The 22991-nt window shown below is 38.3% G+C and overlaps 1 protein-coding gene across 1 annotated transcript in view; it reads right to left on the bottom strand.

Annotated features, from left to right (window-relative positions):
• ATRNL1 (attractin like 1) overlaps positions 1-22991 on the bottom strand; it is a 537457-nt gene that overhangs the window by 36682 nt on the left and 477784 nt on the right. Inside the window, exon 28 of the mRNA XM_075026472.1 lies at positions 22456-22570. Coding sequence (XP_074882573.1) covers positions 22456-22570 — 115 coding nt within the window. The remainder of the gene's footprint in view (positions 1-22455; positions 22571-22991) is intronic.

Genomic DNA, 22991 nt, shown 5'->3' with positions numbered 1-22991 from the left:
CTCAGACGTGGTCCTCCTCTTCAGCTACAGATTATTACTGCTACCATCTGATTATTATTTGGTGCTCTCTGTGACATGAATGCGGTATTTTTTTCATTTCATTCTACTAGAAAAATCATTACAAGAACCTCAATAACCCTTACTAACATCCATATTTGCTGGCAATTTCTCTAGGAGCATTAAGGAATAAGTAGAAACAGCTTCCTTCAAAGTAAGGGACCAGACACATCGGTGAGCCCTGCTGGGAAAACTACCATTGCTGCCAGCGCTCAGCTGAATAAACAAAGGTTTCAGCTCCCAAAGCAAGAAATGCAGCATTAAAATTCAAGCATGCAATTTGATATCAAAAGAAAAATAATTTGGGGAAGCATAGTCTCTCAACTTTTGCTTTTCAAAAGGGAAAAGAAAATACATACAGTAGCTATTGCAATTAGATAGGGAAATTCGAAGAGGAGAACTGAAATACTTTCATCAAAAGCACACAAGCAATGCAACACAGGCTAAAGAAGGCAGACCAGGTACTGTGCAAAAATGGATGTAGTCAAAACATGGAACAAACAAGAGAAACATATAAGCTGATTAATTTGAGTGCTTACAGAAATTATTTGATTTGTGAAGTTTCTTGGGACTTCTCTACGAGTTTTTTTATTCAAAAACCTAAACTGTTTTAATGGCACTGGTATCACTATAGTGATACAATTCCTCATGTGGAAAAGGTTCTGGAGATGTATCTATCGATATAAAGGTGGTAACAGCAGCATATCTTACTTCTGAAAGAGAAAGGTAATAATTTATCCCAGTATATGGTATATTTGCACACTTTAACTCTGTCCACACAGGCTGCACTGTGCAAGCATAGATCTTTTGATTGGAATTCATCTTTCTAAACATAATTGTTTTATTAGCTTATTAACAGTGTGCATGCCAAGCTTTCATTTATGCTATTGGGTACTATTAGTGAATATGTAAATGAACAAAAATTTTACTGCAATTATAATTATGTTCCATCCTTTAGTCAACTATAGGAGATATGGTTGAAGTGACATCAACTTTTACTAGAACACCTGAAATAGGCTAGAAAAAAAAATACAAGTATACCCATAAAATATGTTTAGAAGATGAGCTTGGGAACTAATTTCATATTTTCAGGTGGCTAGATATCTTTCATTCAGTGGAAGCATTGATTTGATGAGGGACCTACCCTTTTCATTTGGATAGACTCACATTAACTTAACTCAAGACTAAGAACTAAAATTTTGTAAAATATATTCATTTACTGGTAGCTGGGAATTTCTGTCCTCCACGGATTGCAAGTTCACTCTGCTGTGCTGCGGTTGTTTAGTTGCAGCTATACGTACCTATAGAAATAGATGCATTTGGTACATTAGAGGATATAAAAGCACAGAATACAAGGAATATGATGATACAGAGCAGGACACTTGCTGAGGTGAATTATTTTATGTTGATTGTACCTTCTAGAAATTCATTGTCTTTGTATCAGTTTCCATTTTGATGGATAAGTGGCAGCTACAGGCTTTGTGTAGCAGTCAGTCAGGCACTCCAGATCAGGTCTGTTAGCATTTCCATGTTTGAACGTTTTGGATGGGATCTAATGAGGGATTAGAGAACAGGGAATGGCTGTTCAGCACTCTTTGGAGCTGCTGAGTAAGATTCGATAGTGTAATTTCTCCAATATGAAGAAGGGTTCTGCGTCTTCCCTGAGCTTTGTGTAGTACAATATCAGGATGTTGTCTGCTGTTGGCTGATGTAGACTCTCTTTGAATAGTTGGGCTATACTGAGTGAGACAGATTGTGACTGTGGTCACATTTGTTGATTATTACATTGTTCACATTCTAGTCCACGACAGGCATTTGTCTGGTTTGGGATATAAAATCCAATATGTCTTGAATTTTTCATAGGGACTGTCACAGCAGGGAAGAAGTGCAAAGTGGCCTCCCCTAAGTGTAGAAAAACTACTTGTGCTGAAGTTGGCAAAACCAAATTCTAAATCTAATGCAAAAACTGAGCCTTAAATGCTTGACAGTTTCTGATTGTTCATTTGACTATCTGGAATATTTTCATGTACCTACCATCGAAGAAGAAAACCAATAATTTATGATAAGAAGATGCAGGAGAATGGTGCTTTCTAAAAATCTCTTTTCATATCACTACTTTTGATCAATGGAGAAACATCAGAGAAAGCATCACTGAAGCATAATGTCAAGGAAATGTCATTTGAGTAAAGCTCTGGTCATCTAATAACAACTAGTGAAAGTTTATTACAGAACTATACTGATGGAATAGGTTGAGGGGAGCCTTAATCCATCCCATTCCTACGAGTTTGATGTCAGTGCCAGCACTAGATGCCCAGAGCCTAGAGAGGGTTCACAGGTCAGCAGGAGAGGACCTGAAGAGCAGCACAAAGGAATTCCAGCCACTCGAGCCAGTAAGTCAGCTTCATTGGGGACCCAACTTAAGTTTGCCTCTATGCCAATGCACATAGCATGGGGAATAAACAAGAGGAGTTAAGAGATGTGCACGCCTGCAGGGCCATGATCTTATTGGCATCACAAAGACATGGTGGGATGGCTCCTATGACTGGAGTGTTGGAATGGAAGGATACAGGCTCTTTAAGAAGGACAGGCAGAGGAGACAAGGAGAGGGTGTCACCCTCCATGTCAATGACCAGCCGGAGTACAGGGACCTCCACCTGGGGATGGATGAGGAGCCAACCCAGAGCTCATGGGTCAGGATTAAGGGGAGGGCAGGGCCAGGTGACACAGTGGGTATCTGCTACAGGCCTTCTATAGACAGAGAGGAGCAGCCTCACGTTCAGAAGCCCTGGTCCTCATGGGGGACTTCAGTGACCCCGATCTCTGATGGAGGGACAACACAGCAGGGCATAAGCAATCCAGGAGGTTCCTGGAATGCATTGATGACAACTTCCTTCTCCAAGTGACAGAGGAGCCAGCAAGGAGAAGTGCTGTGCTGGACCTTGTTCTCAGCACCAAGGAGGGGCTGGTGGGGAATGTGAAGCTCAAGGCCAGCCTTGACTGCAGTGACCATGAAACAGTGGAGTTCAAGATCCTTAGGGCAGCGAGGAAGGGTGCACAGCAAGCTCGCTAGCCTGGACTTCAGGAGAGCAGGCTTTGGCCTCTTCAGGGATCTGTTTGGTAGAGTACCATGGGATAAAATCTTGGAGACAAGAGGGGCCCAAGAAAGCTGGTTAATGTTCAAGGATCACCTCCTCCAGGCTCAGGAGCAATGCATCTCAACAGAGAGGAAGTCAGGCAAAAATGCCAGGAGGGCTGCATGGATGAACAAGGAGCTCCTAGACAAACTCAAACACAAAAAACAAGCCTACAGAAGGTGAAAGCAAGGACAGGTAGCCTGGGAGGAATACAGAGAAATTGTCCGAGCAGCCAGGGATCAGGTTAGGAAAGGCAAAGCCCCAGTAGAATTAAATCTGGCCAGGGGCATCAAGGGCAACAAGAAAAGCTTCTATAGGTACATCAGTGATAAAAGGAAGACTAGGGAAAATGTGGGCCCTCTCCGGAAGGAAACGGGAGACCTGATTACCCAGGACATGGAGAAGGCTGAGGTACTCAACAACATTTTTGCCTCTGTCTTAACCGCCAAGTGCTCCAGCCACCCCGCCCATGTGGCAGAAGGCAAAGGCAGGGACTGGGAGAATGAAGAACCGCCCACCATAGGAGAAGATCAGGTTTGAGACCATCTGAGGAACTTGAAGGCACACAAGTCCATGGGACCTGCTGAGATGCACACTTGTGTCCTGAGGGAACTGGCAGATGAAGTGGCTAAGCCGCTATCCATCATATTTGAGAAGTTGTGGCAGTCCGGTGAAGTTCCCACTGACTGGAAAAGGGGAAACATCACCCTCATTTTTAAAAAGGGAAAAAAGGAACACCCAGGGAACTACAGGCCAGTCAGTCTCACCTCTGTGCTCAGCAAGATCATGGAGCAGATCCTCCTGGAAACTATGCTAAGGCACATGGAAAATAAGGAGGTGATTGGTGACACCTAACATGGCTTCAGTAAGGGAAATCGTGCGTGATAAATTTGGTGGCCTTCTATGACAGGATTACAGCATTGGTGGATAAGGGAAGAGCAACTGACGTCACCTGCCTGGACTTGTGTAAAGCATTTGACACTGTCCTGCACGACATGCTTGTCTTTAAATGGGAGAGACAGGGATTTGACGGATGGACCACTTGGTGGATGAGGAATTGGCTGGACAGTCGCGCTCAGAGAGTTGCGGTCAACGGCTTGATGTCCAAGTGGAGACCAGTGACGAGTGGTGTTCCTCAGGGGTCGGTATTGGGACCGGCGCTGTTTAACATCTTTGCTGGTGACATGGACAGTGGGATTGAGTGCACCCTCAGCAAGTTTGCTGATGACACCAAGCTGTGTGGTGTGGTTGACGCGCTGGAGGGAAGGTTTACCATCCAGAGGGACCTTGACAACCTTGAGAGGCTGGCACGTGCAAACCTTATGAAGTTCAACAAGGCCAAGTACAAGGTCCTGCACATGGGTCAGGGCAATCCCAAGCACAAATACAGGCTGGGCAATGAGTGGATTGAGACCAGCCCTGAGGAGAAGGACTTGAGGGTATTAGTGGATAAAAAACTGAATACAAGCCAGCAATATGTGCTCACAGCCCAGAAAGCCAATCACATTCTGGGCTGCATCAAAAGAAGCGTGGCTAGCAGGTCCAGGGAGGTGATTCTCCCCCTCTACTCTGCTCTCGTGAGACCCCACCTGGAGTACTGGGTTCAGGTCTGGGGCCCCCAACATAAGAAGAACGTGAACCTGTTGGCACAAGTCCAGAGGAGGGCCACGAAGATGATCAGAGGGCTGGAGCACCCTCCTATGAAGACAGGCTGAGAGAGTTTGGGTTCAGCCTGGAGAAGAGAAGGTTCTGGGGAGACCTTGTAGCAGCCTTCCAGTACCTAAAGGGGGGCTACAGGAAAGATGGGGAGGGACTTTTTATAAGGGCAGGTAGTGATAGAATGAGGGGTAACGGTTTTAAACTGAAAGAGGGCAGATTTAGATCAGATGTGAGGAAGTTCTTCACTGTGAGAGTGGTAGGACACTGGAACAGGTTGCCCAGAGAAGTTGTGGTTGCCCCATCCCTGGCAGTGTTCGAGGTCAGGCTGGATGGGGCTTTGAGCAACCTGGTCTAGTGGAAGGTGTCCCTGCACGTGGCAGGGGGGTTGCAGCTAGGTGATCTTTATGGTCCCTTCCAACCCAAACCATTCAAAGATTCTATGATCATATTATAAAGGTATATGCAAGTCAATATTTAGGAGACAATATTTATCCCACAGGTAAGGATTACCTGAATAATTTACAAATTCCCTTGTGAATGAATTACACATCCTTGTAAGCAAAATGTACATTACAGCTCCTAAATTGCCATGCACCACTTTTGCTGGGAACTAAGTCACATTTGCTTCCTAAGATAAATTCCTCTTCGTTAAATGCAATTTTCATTGCACCTTGCTACAAAGTGCCATAAACCTGCAGGAAGAAATAACTGATCCCTGCTGGCTGACTGTACCAGACATGAATCATTGACTCCACTGTGTATGGAAAGAGATGGGCATGTTTGTGGGAAGAAGGAATTAAAGCCCAGAGCCAAGATCTCTGCAGGAAATCCTAAAAATAGCCAAACTTAGGAAGAAGTGTGGAGTAAGCTTTCTGGTTTCAGTATCAAGTCACTTAGTAAAATTAAGATTTGGGAAGTAGAAAAACTGAATCAACCACAGCTTTCATTTTCCTGCTACCTTATAGATCCTGCATATTGCCCAAGTTCAGAATTACGATGTCAACATATTGACAGCTGGACTCAATGTTCTTAAATGTCTTTTCCAACCTGAATGATTCTATGATTCTATATCACCTACCTCTCATTTTAGGCATGTCAGCCTTTCAGCAAATCATTTCAGCTATATCAAACATCAGTAATTAACAGCATAAGAAGCATGGAAGTTGTGCTTGTGAAAAGGGCACACTGAAGAAGAGACTGAAAGATAAGCTGTTATACTTGCAAAAATGCTATTGAATGCTTGGTATCATTTTAGGATGATTTCCTTTTAAAATACTCAATTTCCCTCTCCAGTCCTCAGTATTCTACTCTCCTGCTGTACCTATCTTTGCATAGGCATAATATAGAGGACTAATACAAAACAATCAGGTCTAGAAAACATGACCTTGACCAGCTTGGAGGAACTGGAATTATTTTGATATAGAGAAAGGTGATAGAGGGGAAACATAAAAATATAAAAGGCTGCAGAGAAGAGGAAGGAAGGAAATAATCTTTTTTCCATGCTCATTTTGGGCATGATAAAAAGTAATGGGCTTAAACCATAGCAGAAGAAATTTAGGTTAACCATTAGGAATAACTTTCTAACAGTTAGCACAGCAATGCATGGGAAAAAAATTTCCTAGGTAAGAAGCAGAAACTACATTTTGGTACGCTTTTATGAACAGGTTAGACAAACATCTGCCAGGAATTGTTTACATGCAGCTGATACTGCCTTGAACAGGGGAGATGGGACTAAATGATCTCTAAAAGTCCTTTCCAGCCTTATTTTTTTATGATTCTGTAATCAACTTTGAAAGGAGCTTGGCATCACTCCTATTGAAAATAATGGCAGTTTGCAGAGTGTTCTGTAATGGCATTCCAGATTTCCTCCGGTACAAACCAAGGTGGAACTGTGTGCATTTTAGCAGAGGGAAGTGGGACCTCGAGCTCCAGTAGCTACAGGAAGGGTGGTAATTTATACCTAGCTGCATTTGTCACACTCAGTATCTTGCATTACCAAGCTCTTTACAAAGCAGAAGAAATTTGATGCCTCTTTCAGGCCATTCTTCAGATTCTGTTCTGAATTGAAGCTGATGGGTAGCTGATAATGCTTCTTAGGTGGATGAGTAACTGATTCTAATGCATTGTTTCACATAAATTAGAGCTTTCTCTATTCTAAATATTTTTCTGAGCAAATAGTCTTAAATCATCAGAAAACATTAAGTTAAAGGATATATTTTAATTTCAGGCTAACAGAAGATATAATTCTACATATAACTCTTCCCTATGTCAGTCTGAACAATCTGATGCAGCTCAGGATATGGCTCACTGTGCTGCCAGCTATGGTTTGCTGTTTTCTAAAAAAAAAGCCCATTATTTTCATCCTCTCCATATACAAATGCAAATAGAATTTATTCAAAGGATATTTCTTCAATAGCTGGTATTTAGAATTTAATAATTACAATCTCCAGAAATTGTAAAGTTCACATTTATACTTAGATCATTTTGCACTTTATGGCCAACATTCCTTTGCTGCTTCTCCAGCAAAAGATACAGTCTCTTCTTGGAAGTAATGTGTTATGCTCTAATAGTTTGTAGTGTAACTTGTTATGCTTTTTGCATATTGATACATTTTCAGGTAACCAAAATATCTCTACAAAAAACTTCATTGTGTACTCTCAGCTGCAATGTGCTACCTAAGATTCTTTATCTATTTTTCCCTCATGATGACTAATCAGTATTTCTCTATTGTGGACAAAGATTCCTGCATGAGTATATTTGACAGGAATCATTTATCTACAGGAAGAATAATGGATTAATCTGCACTTCCATGGAAAAAGCAAAACAAAACAACAGAGTTTCTTATATATTGAGATACTGATCTGAAAATTCATCAACAAATACTGAAGAAGAGTTCTTAACTCTGTCCTTGACTCAAACTTTCCTGCTGAGGCAATGCAAGGATCTGGAAATTAATGAATGATGTTATGCACTAAACCATGCTATGAATGATGGTTTATATTTTTTCTATTACACTTACAACAATGAATCTGAGAACATCTCAAACATTAATTCATTTATTCCCACAACATCCTCACAAAGTAGAATTCCCATTTTAGAGAGAGTATAGAGAAACACTGTCCATCCACAAACACATGGGGATGTGGTAATAGAGCAGGGACTAAAGTCTACTTTGGATACTAGTTCCAGTAGGTACAAGTCCCAGCAAGTCTTTTCTTCCTTTTTGATATGATTAACTACAATCAGCCATCTAAAACTTCCTTGCTTACCTCTAGTCAGTGAAACCGTTTTGCTACAGGGCAAGTTCTGCTGAAGCCACCGTGGTGTGAATTTGTACTAAAGAAGTGAAAGGCAGATACAGCTACAAATATGTAGGAAGGGGAAGGGTTGATGGGGAAAAGAGAGCACAAGCCTGAAGAAGTTTTATACCTGGAAAAGTGCCCTCAATGATGCTACCAGGGACAAGTCTGAAGCCTTGAATTTGCAGTTGTGGGTATCATGCTGGTATATCACTGTCAGAGGACAAGGATAAGGAAGGTTACCCTTTGATCACTGAAATCCAAGTATAGTGCCTTACTCGGTCTGCCCTATGGCAAGACACTAGATATTTTAACTCCCTCTTACAGTCAGATGCGTTCAAAGCAAGCTGAGGACACAGAGCGCTTCACAGAAGATACTCAGGACTGTGTATCATTGAATCCTGAATTATAAGTAATAAATATATATAAAAATAGTAGGAATTAAACACAGAATGGGTGAAAAGGGTAGATACATTGTCATTCTAAACTTTCCACAATTGTGTCACATTGAGTCACTCTCAACCCTAAATATAGTTTGCCATTGTAATTTTCTTTGTAATCTTTCCTTTACACCCTAGCATGTTTTGAGCACTTAAGACAACTTTATTGAAATGAAAGACTTAAAGTGACAAGAGGGGTCTTTTTTTCTGCTACCAGTCAGTTCATGCTTCATGCTTAGCAATTTGGAAAATTCACTTAATATTAACATTTTTCAGATCTAAGAATTTTAGGAAGATTAGGTTTATAAAAAGGCATTCTTTTAAAAGTGATTCATATACAAGTACTAGTTTAAAATGTCCCTCTTATGGATGGATTATTTTGTCTACCGTTTTTCCATATTAACTAGGTCTCAGTCATTTTCAAGCTCATCTTCTCCAGTATGAAAAATACATACATTTTGGTGTGTGACTTACTTGCCAGGTCCAATAATATTTACAGAAACCTAGCTTCATCTCATTTAATATTTTCCTTATCTTCATTTTTTATGGATTTAACTGATCCTTGGATTTTTGTTTGGATTTTTTTCAAAAACAATATTTTAAACAGCCTGTTTTCATTTTATGGACCTGCTAATTCTGTATGCCTAAACTTATCCCTTCTTGTTGTTTCCGCAGACCTTTACCTTTGCTATATTTTGTAAGGAAGAGCAGAAAAATCACCTTCTAACTTTTTTTTTTTCCCCACCTGGGTAATTGCAGGTAGGAATAGCCCTGATATCAGAGAAGCCCACCCATCTAGCGTATGTACTACAGAGAGTGGTGCATCCTGCAGAAATTCTTGAGCAGCTCTGCAGTGAAGTATGATTCACCAGGGTGTATGAATTCTGACAGCCTTGCTAGGCTCAAACTCATTCCAAAAAGCAGCATTTGGTGGTTTCTACACTGTTCCCCATTTCATGTCCCACAAAGACTTAGTCATTTGGATGCACTGTTCAGCTGGTTGTATGTGTAGGCACAGTGCCATACCGAGATGCTAAAAGGGTAGTGCAGGGAGATGCAGAACTCAGCCCTGGTCTTGTACAGACAGTACTGACCTGGATCTACTATATTCCTACAGGACATGAGCTGACAAGTAGATGCCTCTGAACTATATTCCCTATACCTCTCAGTTCCAGAATTATGAAGCAGAACTATTCAAGGCACACGACTAAGAGAAGTTGAGAAGCTGCCACAGCAAAGGCAGATGTCTTAACAAGCAACATCTCTTCTCTAACAACCGTGAGCTAATTAACACCAACCCTGAGGTCTCAGCTATCTGTGGGTGGTTTGAGTTAATATCTTTGCTGGATCCAGACTAGTTCCTTCAGAAGGACATTTCTAGTGATTTCATAGTTAAGGGATGGTTAATCCACAACCACAAAGGATGCGGGCAGAACTGAGTTCACTGTTATGAACTCACTCATTACAAGAATGAAAGTACCCCATTAAGATGAATTTCCTCAGTCTGCTATTCAATTTTATTAACAGAAAGTTTTGAACTTCAAACCTTGTGTCTTTTCCTTTGTACTTACAATAGTAATTGAATATATCAAGCACAGAGAGTAGTTCATCTCCCATCCTTCATCTTAAAAGTGTTTTGTACTTAATAATAATGATAGTGATATTAATTTATTTGTGTCCATAAGCTTTAAACCTAGCCTTCTACAATAGTTACACAATATTGATTGGAAGGGGTTAGATCAAACAATTCTAGAAACTGAGCTGCTCCAAACTTTTAAGAGCTACTTTTAAACAAGAACTGTCCCTATCAGGCTTTCAAACTGTTAACAACAGAAAGCCCTGACATCCTTCTGTCAACATTTTCCTGAACCACAAATTGCTCATGCATTAGAAATTCACTTGAAATGGCATAAAAAGGCTGTGAAGTAAATGTATTCCTGAAGCCTGGGTCTGCAAGCCAGCGTAATTTCAGAAAACACCATACAGGCTGAAAAGGCAGCAGTTGCAAGGACTGAATTTAACTATACATGATAACTCAATTTATTTTCTCTGTAGTCTCATAACTCAGTAAGTCTTTAATGGTTTCATAAATAAACAGATGGATGCCATCAAATGCCACAGAATGATAAATCTGATTGGCCTCTCTATAATTTTGGATAGCTTTATCCCAAAAATAGATAGTGGAAGCATCTTACTCCAAGAGTGTGATAAAATAAATGTGAGAAGGTAGATTATGGGCAATTGCATTGTCCTAGTGATGAATGAAACTTTCCATGACGGTGTGACTAAGAATGAGGGCAGGTCTCAATGTAACTCATTCTAGTGGTAGATTTGAACAGATTTGACTTCTGTTGATAAAAAAAAGGTGCTTCTCTTCAAGGAATTCAAAGTTAGAGGAAGGAGAAATAGGTGATGGGACCCCCTGCTGAAAGATTTAAATCATCTATAACTTTAGCTTTGAAAGGTTTATGGTTCTAATTTAACTGTAAGCCATCTGCTCCACCTAGTATGTGTTGACTGAATATAAAACCAGACCACCAATTTCAAATAGGAAGGACACTTATCATCCAGTCTGTCACTTGCACAGGGGTTTGTTCACTTTACCTAATTTTGCAACTCAAACTAGACAGCTATTGAATCCTCAAAGTTTAACAGCACAAAATTAAAATAACCTGCTTGGTTTTCAGGAGGAACATGTCCAAATAAGATGCTCCATTAGGTAAAGCTGTCATTCATGTGGGCTGAATGCAGACAAGACAGGCCCCACTGCTGCCTATTTTCTATGTTAGGAACACTGGGTCTTTGTGTCAATATCAAGAGAGTAGAACAAAACACTGCTTAATAGCATTATTCGATCACCAATGTTTCCATTTGTGTAAAATAAATCATACAAGTGATTTTTTTTCCCCATGAGATTTCTATTAAAAATAACATAAGTATCATATAAACTGTCTTAGCATAATTCTCAAGTGAGAACTTCACATGTTTGCTAGTTGCCTTTATAACTTTTTTGGGGGTTTTTTGTGTTTGTTTTTTTTTTTTTTCTTTTTCTTTCCTTTGTCGACATCTGTATAGTTTGTCTTAAAAGAGAAAAGCAGACTACAATTTCTTTCAACTATGGAAAGCTTAGCCCTGCAGAGTGCCTAAGGGTCTGCCTGCGAGAAAATCAAATTTGAAGACCTAACTTTACAGAACATATTCTTCTTCCTATTCATGAATTACTTTTCTTTGTACCACCTATCAATTTTACTCTGACTTTCCAAACCCTACTAATCCTGTGCCTTCCTCATCACAAAATAGGCAAAAAGGAAAAAAAAACCAAACATCACATCCAGTAATACAAGTATAGGATTTCACAGCCTAAAAAAGAAAATAAGACCAAGGTCTGTAAACTACCACTTTGTTTAGAGGAATTAGTCATGGTGAGGAAATTAGAGCTGCAAGTAGAAAGGAGCCAAAATCAAAGGGACAGCAGTTCCCCACTCCTCCACATGGACCCATCGTGGGATCCTAAGGCTGTCCCTGCCATTTGACAAGGTAGGGAGCACAAGGTCCTGGCTACCATAAATCTTGCCAAGAGCCTCCAAGGGACAAATCACTGCTAGAAATCTGTCCTTTTCCACATCAACAGAAAAGCACATTGTACAAGGTTACTGCTGACCTGCAATAGATTCACAAGAAAAATTCTTGACTCCTCCCTGACTTCCAACAAATACATTCTACCTAGGCTATATGGGAGCCAATGAACTTCTAAAGGAAGGAGGCTATGCACATTTTTTAAATTCAGAAAGCCTATGAAAATGGAAAAAAACTTCAAGTAACAAAGGAAGCTGTGTTTTAGAGGTAAAGAAATGTAAGAGTGAAATAAGAATTGCCAAAAGTCAAGCTGAGTTAGCCTTGCAAAAGTTTATTAAAACAAGCATCTGAAGATTTTCACTGTATAAATAAATAAAAGACCAAAAAAAGAGAGAAGAGTCATTTTCTAGAAAGAATGAGACGAAGATCAAGTATTTTCTAGGTATTGTCCCAGGAGTGAACTATTTGATGGTTTTCAAGGAGGAGATAATGTTTATCAAAGAAAGTACCATCAACATGGATAACGGAACAAGGATATGGAGATAGAAACAACAGAAGTTTTATGCATTGACATTGGGATAATCAGAACACTAGTTCTGTAAGAATATAAGAAAACAAAGGCTGGTAACAGGGAAATTTAATAATCTGTCACGTCAAATGCAGCGGCATACAAATTGAGAACAGTAAGTGCTGTTTATTTCATACTAAAAATTGTCTAGATTCAAGAAAAAATATTTAGTTCTTTACTGATCTATTAATCAGACTCAGCTATATGATACTTGGCAAGAAAGAATAATTAAAGGCAGGTAAATGGAAAATGGGTCAAAATGCATCAACATTTCATCAAAGATTGTGCCAGACCAACCTGATAGTTTTTTACAATACTAACTGATTTTCTGGGTAAGAACATGCAGAAGATTTTCTAGATTTCTGAAATCTTATACTGGGGGAAATTATCAACAGACAAAAAAGATGAGAGATTAGTACAGGAGTTATGGAGAGTGGACAATTGCACGAAGGAGAGAAAACAGAGTAGTTCTGAAGAGGAAGAAGTCTGCTGAAGGTATAGCATGGCAACAAGAATCAATCTTTTGACCAGTCTTTTTTAATATTTTCATTAAAGAGCTCGGCATAAAAGTAGGAGTATGCTGTTGAAATTCAATCGTGACAAACATTGGTATGTATCATCAATACAGAAAAGGAGTAGAATATAATCCAGAAAGAGATGCATGACCTCAAGAAATTGAGGAATATAAATATACTCAGATTCAACAGTGCAAATTTCAAAGCCATGTATTTTGGGAACAAGCAGAAACTTATACACTGAAAGTTCACTGTTTGAGGAAGAGAAGAAGGGCAGGGATGTAAGAAGTTGGCCACAGAAAGACTGAGTTGGAAGGGGGGAAAATTGTTTAAAGTAAAGTAAAAGTTAATTGGGATACAGCGAGGAAATGTTAGTGCCATTGGGCAACACCAGATGGGACTTCACATGGCGCTCCGAGTACAACCTGGCCATGCAAGGTAAAAAAAGCTGAACTGAAGCTGAAACTGGGACAGTGTTACAAAGGTGTTCAGAAGACTGAAGAACATGTTTAAAGCAGACCTCATTTGCCTTAGCCTGGCAAAATGAAGGTGAAAAAGAGATAGGACTGCTGTGTTAAAACATTGTGTGTGATAGATGTCATGTTGAAAATAGGGTAACCCCTGAATACTTCAGCTGATGGTTAGCAGGCAGGTATGGTAGAAGGATGCTGTTTCTTTCCAGGTTAGAGCCTTCGATTTGAAGGTTTGGGTTCTCATGCGTCTGTTCACAGCCAGAAGCTTAGGATCATGAGCATCCATCATTGCATCTCTATTCCCCATGATGACTGGGGAGAAGAAATCATCAAATTACCATCTGGATGCAACCTGAAAATGGCTCAGCCAACCTCCATGAACAGCACAGGGGATGTACCTGACTGTACTTACATTTCACAGTGTTCAGAACTTTTACAGCCTTGTCAGATATTCCTTCAGTTCCCTTTATGCAATTAAAGCTGCAAAAGCCCCCAAAAGAAAAAAAAAAAAAAAAAAAAAAAAAAGCCTATTTCTAATACTCTGGAGGAACAGTGACAGTTTTGGTTTGAACAATGAATAACTAGTTGTCAAAGAAATGTTCATAGTATTTAACAGTTTTTATTAATATTGAATCCCTCTAGGGCAGGAATTCCAGCAATAAAGTTGTAAAACAACCATATCTACATCCTCTGTTCTCCTCTTTTTTTTTCCTTTTTTTTTTTTTTCCAGCTGATAGCTCTGCAGTATGCAGGTTTTACTGTCCAATCAATAAGTTACTTTTGCCAAGATTTGTGGAAGACACATTGCTAACATTATACTGCATGTTCTTCATATTAAAGCGTTTATGTCCTCTTCAAATAAATTCTTCAGAATATAAAGGAATCAAGGTTCTATGGTGAGAATGATATAGAAAATAATTCATAACAGAACCACCTAAAATTCTTTAAAACTCCAGACAAAATCAATACCCACCTTATTCTTCATCACTTACAAAGCTTACTATGCTAAAAACCTCACTGCTTTTCAGGTAGATTTTACCTGCAGGTTGCAAAAATAATTGCTTTGGGTTTGGGCTGGAGGAGGGGTGGTGGCAGCTACTGGGTCTTATTATCTACTTTGTTTTTGCTATTGCCATAAATATTTTTTAAGTAATCATCAGCACCATCTGCCACTTAGCACTGTGTTCTTTTCACAGTGTCAATACTATAAACACAGTCTGCTTTCTCATTTGATGCAGTGCAGAAGAATGGAATTAAGCAGAAAATAGCCACTCCAAAAATAGGCCTTACTATTTAAAAGCAAGCAACTCTTTCTGTAAAATGATCTTCAGAATCAGTTTCCACCAAGTCTTAAAGAGCTATTTTGCTAAGCATCTCCAGTTAACTAAAAACAACTCCAGATTTTACTTCTTTTGAGACCACGGCACTTGACAAACCAGTCTCTCAGTGTCAATAAATTGAACTTACAGCTTAATATATTAATTAGGAGTTTAGTTTTATTTATAGTCATTAAACTCTTACAAAGACCATTTTGATTTTCTTACACAATTTTAACTTTTTCTATTTTTTTGAGCATTTAACTGGCAGCATATTGGTAACTAATACGGAGTATCCCTCAATGCAATTACCAAAATTGCATTTCTATACAAAATGGTCTATTCACGCCTTAGGCTAGAGAGACAGATTAAACTCAGTCTTCATACAGTCTAAACACTACAGGTAAACTTCCAAAAAATTCTGTTCCTTACTGAGTCTTTTAAAATAATCCACCTTATCTGCAGAGCTTCTGGTCAAATGAATACAGCCATGCACCTTTGCAAGCTGAGCTATGAGAATTGTCCCTGTCATTTCCATCATAGAAGCATCATTTGTGTAATCCAGATATACAATATTTTCTGGAAACAGGTTTTTTTCTAGGCATGGTGAATTATATGGTGCTGTAAACTGTACTTTGGTTTCGGCCCAGATAAAATGCCTGACTCACCCCTGTATTTTAACACAAGTTTTAGACATCAACACTGTTTTGTTGTAATGCATAGTTTGGCTTATTTCCAGTTGCATGTTGGCACTTCAGAGAAGATGAATAGAATTGAGATTTTTTTTCAATATTTCATAGGAGAAATCTTGTTATTTATGGGGGGTGGGGGGTGGGGAATGTCCCTTCTAGGGCTATTGTGAAGATGCTTTCCATGCTTACATATCATTTTAGTCTACCTAAATAGTATTGTCAGATTATAAATATAAAATCTACTTCTTTGGTGCATCAATAAAAACTTATGTCAATAAAACAGCAAATAATGAAAATAAGCCAATAGTCTGCCTCCAAAATTACAAAGGAGGAGAAATGACACTCAGTCTAGAGAGGCAGATGGGTACAGAACAAAGAACAGGATGATGCAGAGAAATATGTTTACTTAAATACACACGTAGGATGCCCAGATACTACTTTGATGGGAGTAATAAACCAGCTGAGAAAAAACAGAATGCAGAACTACATTCTGTTTTATTTAGACTTACGCCCTTTCACAGATTTCTTTTTTTCTTTTGCAATATCAATTTTAGATTTCTTGTTTATGTGTTTAGGAGTCTAAATAGCCTGCCAGTTATGAGTATCTTCCCAGTACTCATGGTCTTTCTTCACTAAAGCCTGCTATATATACAAATGATTAAAAGTCCCACTTCTAAATGAAGGAATAAGAGAAATAAAGCCTTTTTATATAACTTCAGTACCTCTTCTCTAGCTTAAGCTCTTCTCTTTCCCTGGTTCTCTTTCGCTCAGTTGAAGGCGCTTTTTTTGTTAGTAGGTATTAGTCCATATATGCCCCCAAAATGCTGCATATGCAAGACTCTATAGCTAATGCCACATTTTATATAGCATGAAACGTATACTTAGTGTAAGCATTATTCCAAAACAGATACCTTGCCAGCACTCCTCTGTACTATCTACCTGACATGATACCATACCTACAGCTCTTGAACTCCTAAGTCATTGTTTTCCCATTTGAACAGAGACCACACAAAGGACAAACAAGATTAACGATCTGGCCTAGCCCTCTGCTCTAAACAGAAACAAGCCTCAAGCCCTCCCCCCTTGCCTCCTTTCTGAATATAAGAAAAGGTCTACAAAGTGGTGAAATAGTGTACCAGAATATGTATGTCTGAGAAGACAAGGGGCTAAAGTGGTCCTTAGCAAATGAGCCTCTGAAGTTCACCCTTGACTCTTCAGCCTCACTGTTACTGGGAGGCAGGAGCTTTTCAGTAGGCACACCGATAGACTTGCTAATGCAGAATCAGATTTGGATGTTTCCCTCTACTGCCCTCGTCTTTTCCCTTTGAGTACATGAAAAATGCTAGAACCCTCAAAATGCACCCACAGGCCCTTAATAATATGTACTCCATACATCACACTGTACAATTCAATTTACATTCTGTTATTAACTTTTTCATTAATTTGTCCTGTATTTTCACTCCTTTAGTACTCTGTAAATACCCTCCAACATGAAAAAAAGGCAATAAGAGATTCAACCATCTTCTGTATATCTTAATTACAGTATATTTTCATCAACAACTTTAACATTTTTCTACCAAAAAAATATTTGCTTGTCCTTGTAGTCCTACTGACTTTATATTGGGTTATTTTGCAAGTGTGAAGGGACTGAGCAAGGAATGTGTTTGTAGCTGGTAGAAATTCATGGGACTTACTTGCCCCTGGACTATGTCTGCAACTGTTTCACTGCATACTGAGATAGGTACACATATGAACCCAATCTATATATGAAACCCCCTAACCTATGGATTTTCTTCCAAGGGTCAGAACAATTGACCAATATCATTAAATATAACACTTTATAAAAACTATTTGTTTTTTCATATTTATATTCATGTGCCTCTTATGATATGTATTGCCTTTTCTTCTATTTTAATCAGAGAAAATTAGAAATAGAACCAAGAAAGCCTTGTTACTGAAAACCCCCCATCCAGAGCTAATTGTCTTGTAGAACACTTAATGAGTCGTTATTCATTATGATGGTGAGTACAGGGAAGGCAGATGGCATGGTAATTTTATTGATTCTGTGATCCTACTGTAGTTTGCTGATTAAGTAGGATTGAACACCACAGTTAGTGTGCCCAAAATTACATGAAATTCTGTTTTGATTCAAGGATATTGGAGAGTAACTTTCAGATAGCACTGTTGGAGAGGCCTGCTGAACATGAAATTTTGCTATCTTCATTTATATTTATAACAACAGAATATTGCACACAGTCTTCCAGGATGTATGTTCCACAACTTCCACTGCAAAATTATTTCCACTGAAGTCGCTCTATTAACTACTATATTTTATTTAGTTCTTGATTTTAATTTCCAATTGTTACTTTTAACTGTTAAGTTAGATTCACTCACATAGTCATAGCCATCTAGATGTTAGAGTTCTTCTATGGTTTAATAGAGAGACACATATACGTACACCTTCAGAGACCATTCAGCTCACTGTCTTAATAGGAAAGCACCGCTACTGGGTGCTCTACCACTTTTACCTGCTTGGTAGGAAATTTTGCTGTGTGAAAGCCACAAACCTGTAAATAATTCACAAATTATATTGTGCTTTAAAGCATTTACTGGCCTTATCCAAGAACGATGCAAATGTCAGAGTTTTATAAACTTATTGTGCAATACCTCGATACCTCAACATGTGGGATTTAGTTGGCTTTAATAATAAGGATGATATGGTCACAGAATTTATCACACTACCAAGCTATTCTTTCTGTATTGCCCAATATATCACCAGAGCTGTATGAAGACGTTGAAGGAGTTATTCTTGGTCTTTCCACTGCTGGTAATTCATTGACACCTTTTCTGCATTAAGTAATTTATATATTATTACCTCTCTTTTTTTTTTTTTTTTTTTTTTTGTGTCTAGCTTGTTTTGTTCAATACCATCTGAGATGTATAATTTAGTTCTTTCTAGAGATCCGGTTGCAGCTGCTCTCATTATTAGATCTCCTTTGATATTAAGAAGACTTCAAGCCATTTAAAGCATTGGGTCACACACTACAGCAATAATAGATGATCTCTAGCTTCCAAAGTGTCATAAAATCTGTAAGACATGTATGTGCATTGTATACTATAATCTGCCCACAACTGCTTGAAGGAGTGATTTTTCTGATATGCACATACACTGATGCATGCATATTGATATACTCATGAATTGTACAGAGAATTGCTATTTTTTTTGAACCTTTGAATTTTGATCTGATTACTTAGGTACAGTGCAGCCAATAAGACAACTGAAGAATGAGGAAACTATGTGTTCTACCAGTCAATCCAAAATTGAGAAATTTTAGTTTTTATCACTGCTAAACTTCCTTAATGTTTTTCATTGCTCATTTGAATTTATTTATAATTTGGTTCTAATTTTTGCCTTAATCCAAGCAAAATTTCATTTAAAACCAGTTGTTACTCTAGAGAAGTATGATTGAATTGTTAAGATCCTCTTCAAAGCTTACACCTAAAAGAAAATGTAAGGTCTACTGTGCTACACCTAACCTACTACAATGGTAAAATTAATTGACTTTCCAGATTTTCAGGATGTTTAATTCTACAAATCATTCCTTTATTAAAGAAGTCCCTTTTTAAAACATGAGTCACAATGAATAGGGTTTCTTTTTTGCAATAAATCACTTTTTATTAATATGTCATCTGAACCTACATGACCAATCTGTGTTAGACCTATCTTAAACCACATATTAATTTTAAGCAGTTTAATTGTGTCAACATAGCTGTTATTTGTATACTTATAGGATTGGCACATAGAACTAAACAATGCTGTCAAAAGTCTGTAAAGTTCTGAGTATTTTCTGCAGGAGGTAGAGAACACTCAGATCTCCACTGGGACATATGGTCTCTCCTGCAGAAGTTTTTGCCTTGCATAGCCTTTGGCCAAAGCCCACCATCTGTAGTTTCAACTTTTCTTCCAGCTGCTGATAAAGGTGAAGTATAGAACATTTGCTGCAGAAAGAGTAACCTTTACATTAGGGTTTGGTTTGGGTTTTTTTTTTGTAATATTCAAAGTCATTTTTCAACAAAATATTTGTTAATGTAAACCTTGGAAACAAGTAAAACTTGCTTTTAATCAAATTCAGATCTTAAAAACATAGGGATATGGTAACAACTCCAGTGGAGCATAGACTAGTTATTTGTGGAAAGAATTAGCTTTCTTGATTTTGGAGAAACAATGTAATGCAGAACAAAACAGGCATTCCCTTCTTCTATTTCAGATATATGCATATAAGAAATGAAACCCATAGACTCTCATTGTGAACTGAGAATCAGTATCATTGACATAGCATTTAAACAAATATGTTTGACACACTGTCAGTTATATCCTAGAATGATCCCAATGAGATTGAAAATGGTTATATGCAAGTAATAGAGGATTCTAAAATTACTTGGCAAGACATAATTACTGAACACACTACTTCCATCCACCTAAATATCATTGTTTTAACCTAGCTTAGGTCATAAGGGAAACCAACTGCATAGGAAACATGTCTGCCACACAAAGCTTCCACATCATTTCAAATAACTTGGCACGGTTCACAGCATCTGCTCCCAGGCAGCCCAGGAAAGAAGCAGCAGGTAGTGCTGCGGGACAGGAATGTGGTGAATTAGTAGAGCTGCAGGTATGCCAATCAACTTGCATAATAGCTTCTGCCTAGACTATGCATGGTTACATACAGTGAAAGCAGTCCATGAGTACCAAAATTCATTACACACAAGAAAAAACAATTATAGCAATATAATCTAATATAATCTAATGGTTGAATCGGAATGGTTGCACACCTCAAGCATTTCTATTTGCTTTTGACTCTGAACAAAGTGAAAGTTGTGGGACTAAAAATTTTAGATATTTTTAAATACTAAATGGCTGACAAACACTATAATAACAAACGGAGGAATAGCATTTGAAATACATGCCTGCAAAGCTGATGGAAGGCAAAGTAATAAGAGGACAGAGCAGAACAGGAGGACATAACGTGTAAAAAAGAGGTGTATCCTGTCACAGATTGAGAAACACTCAAAATGACACATCTGCTGTATTGCTGAACCCAAGTCCTGTTTCAAAAAGCCTATTCCGTCCACATTTTACACACAGCAAAGAACAGCAATTACTTTTAAAAAAATTGTATATAGTAAATAGAAGCTGATTATGAAGTAACTAGATAAATACATTTTTACTGCCGAGAAGCACATCATAGGTAAATTTGAAAACAACAGAAAAAAACATTTTAAGCTCCAATTTCAACAATTACTTTTAATTTCCTTTCATAATGTTTTTCCTTTTTGTAAGACTATAAACACCTTCATTTCTTTTTCATTTCATTAAAACATGAACACGTAATATGCTAAACATCCTTCCTCCCTCATTGCTCTCTTCAGAGCACTTACATTTATATACTTCTTCCAGGAAATGTATTTGAGAAAGCATCAGTAACACTTATTTTCATAGCACTTCCAGAAATGATATTCCAAGCCATAAACAGCATTTTAAGAACTAAGTCCTCATCTCAGGATTCAGGGGAAAAAAAAAATTACACACCCCACCCAACTGAAAAAACCTACCCTGAACTAAAAAAACCCAAATAAATAACAGATAGTCATCAGGCCAAAAGAAGAAGAACGAACACTCAGCTGAGCTTATTTCCAACATAAGTCAACTTAGTTTGCCCTTATCATCATTACTCAATACTTTTTAATCTCTTAAATGGATTTTTGAAGGTTAAAAGGATATCATTTTGGCTCTTAATAAGAAAAGTTATCCTTAAAGCATATTTTCTGGTTTATAGGAGCATTTTGGGCATATACCATGCACCTTACTAGTCTTTACAAAGGTGTTCATTTTGGCAACAGCTCCAAAGAATTCTGAAACGTTAAGCTGGTCGTCTGTGCAGTGCTACATTACTGTCTCAACTTTGTTCTCATGGCCATTTTGTATCATACCATTGTAGGCAGTTATTTAGAGGATTTTAGAAGTGTATTTAAGTACCTCCTGTTTAGGAAGTATTTTAGAAGAAAGGATGTAATGGTTTTGTACAACAATCTGGCGTAGATCAGATAAGGTAGATTACCGCAAGAAGTGCTTCCAGATAATGCAAATGCTGCTTTAAAAGGAGCTGGGATCATTTCCAAAGTGAACACCTTCCTAATGAAGCAGACACATCCACTCATACAATCCCAGGTTTCATCCCACAGGCATTCTGGGAAATGCTAATATTTTAACGGAATCCTGGGCAGCATAGCATTGGGATTCACGGTGCAAAGGAACTTAACTAGAAGTTAGTGGACTAAAGATCAACTTGAACTGATTCCCTATATAGCCTCATTTATCACAACTTGAACTGAAACTCTAGAAGTGTCTGCATCTGAAATTTTTTTGCCCTACAAGTCAAGGTTGAAGAATATCGGTATGCACACATATTGTTTCAGTAAGTGCTAATGAGGTATGGCATTGTACACCAGCCTAGTCTGATCACTGGGCTTTTTATTTGGGATACCACAACAAATTCCAAACAAAAATTCCTCATTAAACATTGGCCCTAAACTTAACATCAGTTGGACTGAGTAGCCCCTTGTATTCACCTGCTGTGCCATTATTTTGGGTCTGTGTGGGTGCCTTTGTCCAAGTAGACTGCCTTGCACGAGAAAGGACACGACGTTCAGCAACACGAGCCTTACCTGACTGACCAGGGGGTGGGACTCCTGATGATCCTCTGGGCAGACATAAAAACACCGTGAGGACTGCGGCTCTGTTTCCTGAACAGGGCTCAATGGCAATCGGTTTAGGAGCACCCTGAAAAAGGAAGATACCCATGTAATGTCAGAGATTTCCATTATGGTTTTACTTGTACATCTTTAACTTATTTTAAGGTTCACTGTAACAGTAGGAAGATATTTTTCTCAATTAGTTCTTTGCATTTAAACAGACTGTCCTACCCATGTTAATTGACTTAAAAATGGGCTTTAACAGCCCACATTGCAAATCTAAGCAAACAGAAAAAATGAAATGATCATAAAGACAACAAAATTATACTTAATTTTATAGCTCACTAAATGAAGAGATATCAACTTCTTAAAGCTTAGAAAACAACAAAACCTTTTGGTATACACATTGGTATCTAAAAGTACTGAAACTCCCCTATTCTAGTAAGAAGTACCCACGTGAAAAAACTGTGCTTCAGTGGCATCCATTACATAGCCCTCCTAATGCCAAA

The sequence above is a fragment of the Buteo buteo genome, chromosome 4 (assembly GCF_964188355.1).
Source record: "Buteo buteo chromosome 4, bButBut1.hap1.1, whole genome shotgun sequence".
NCBI classification, from domain to species: Eukaryota; Metazoa; Chordata; class Aves; order Accipitriformes; family Accipitridae; genus Buteo; species Buteo buteo.
Note: the sequence above shows the minus strand (reverse complement) of the source record. Positions and strands in the feature narration are given on the sequence as shown.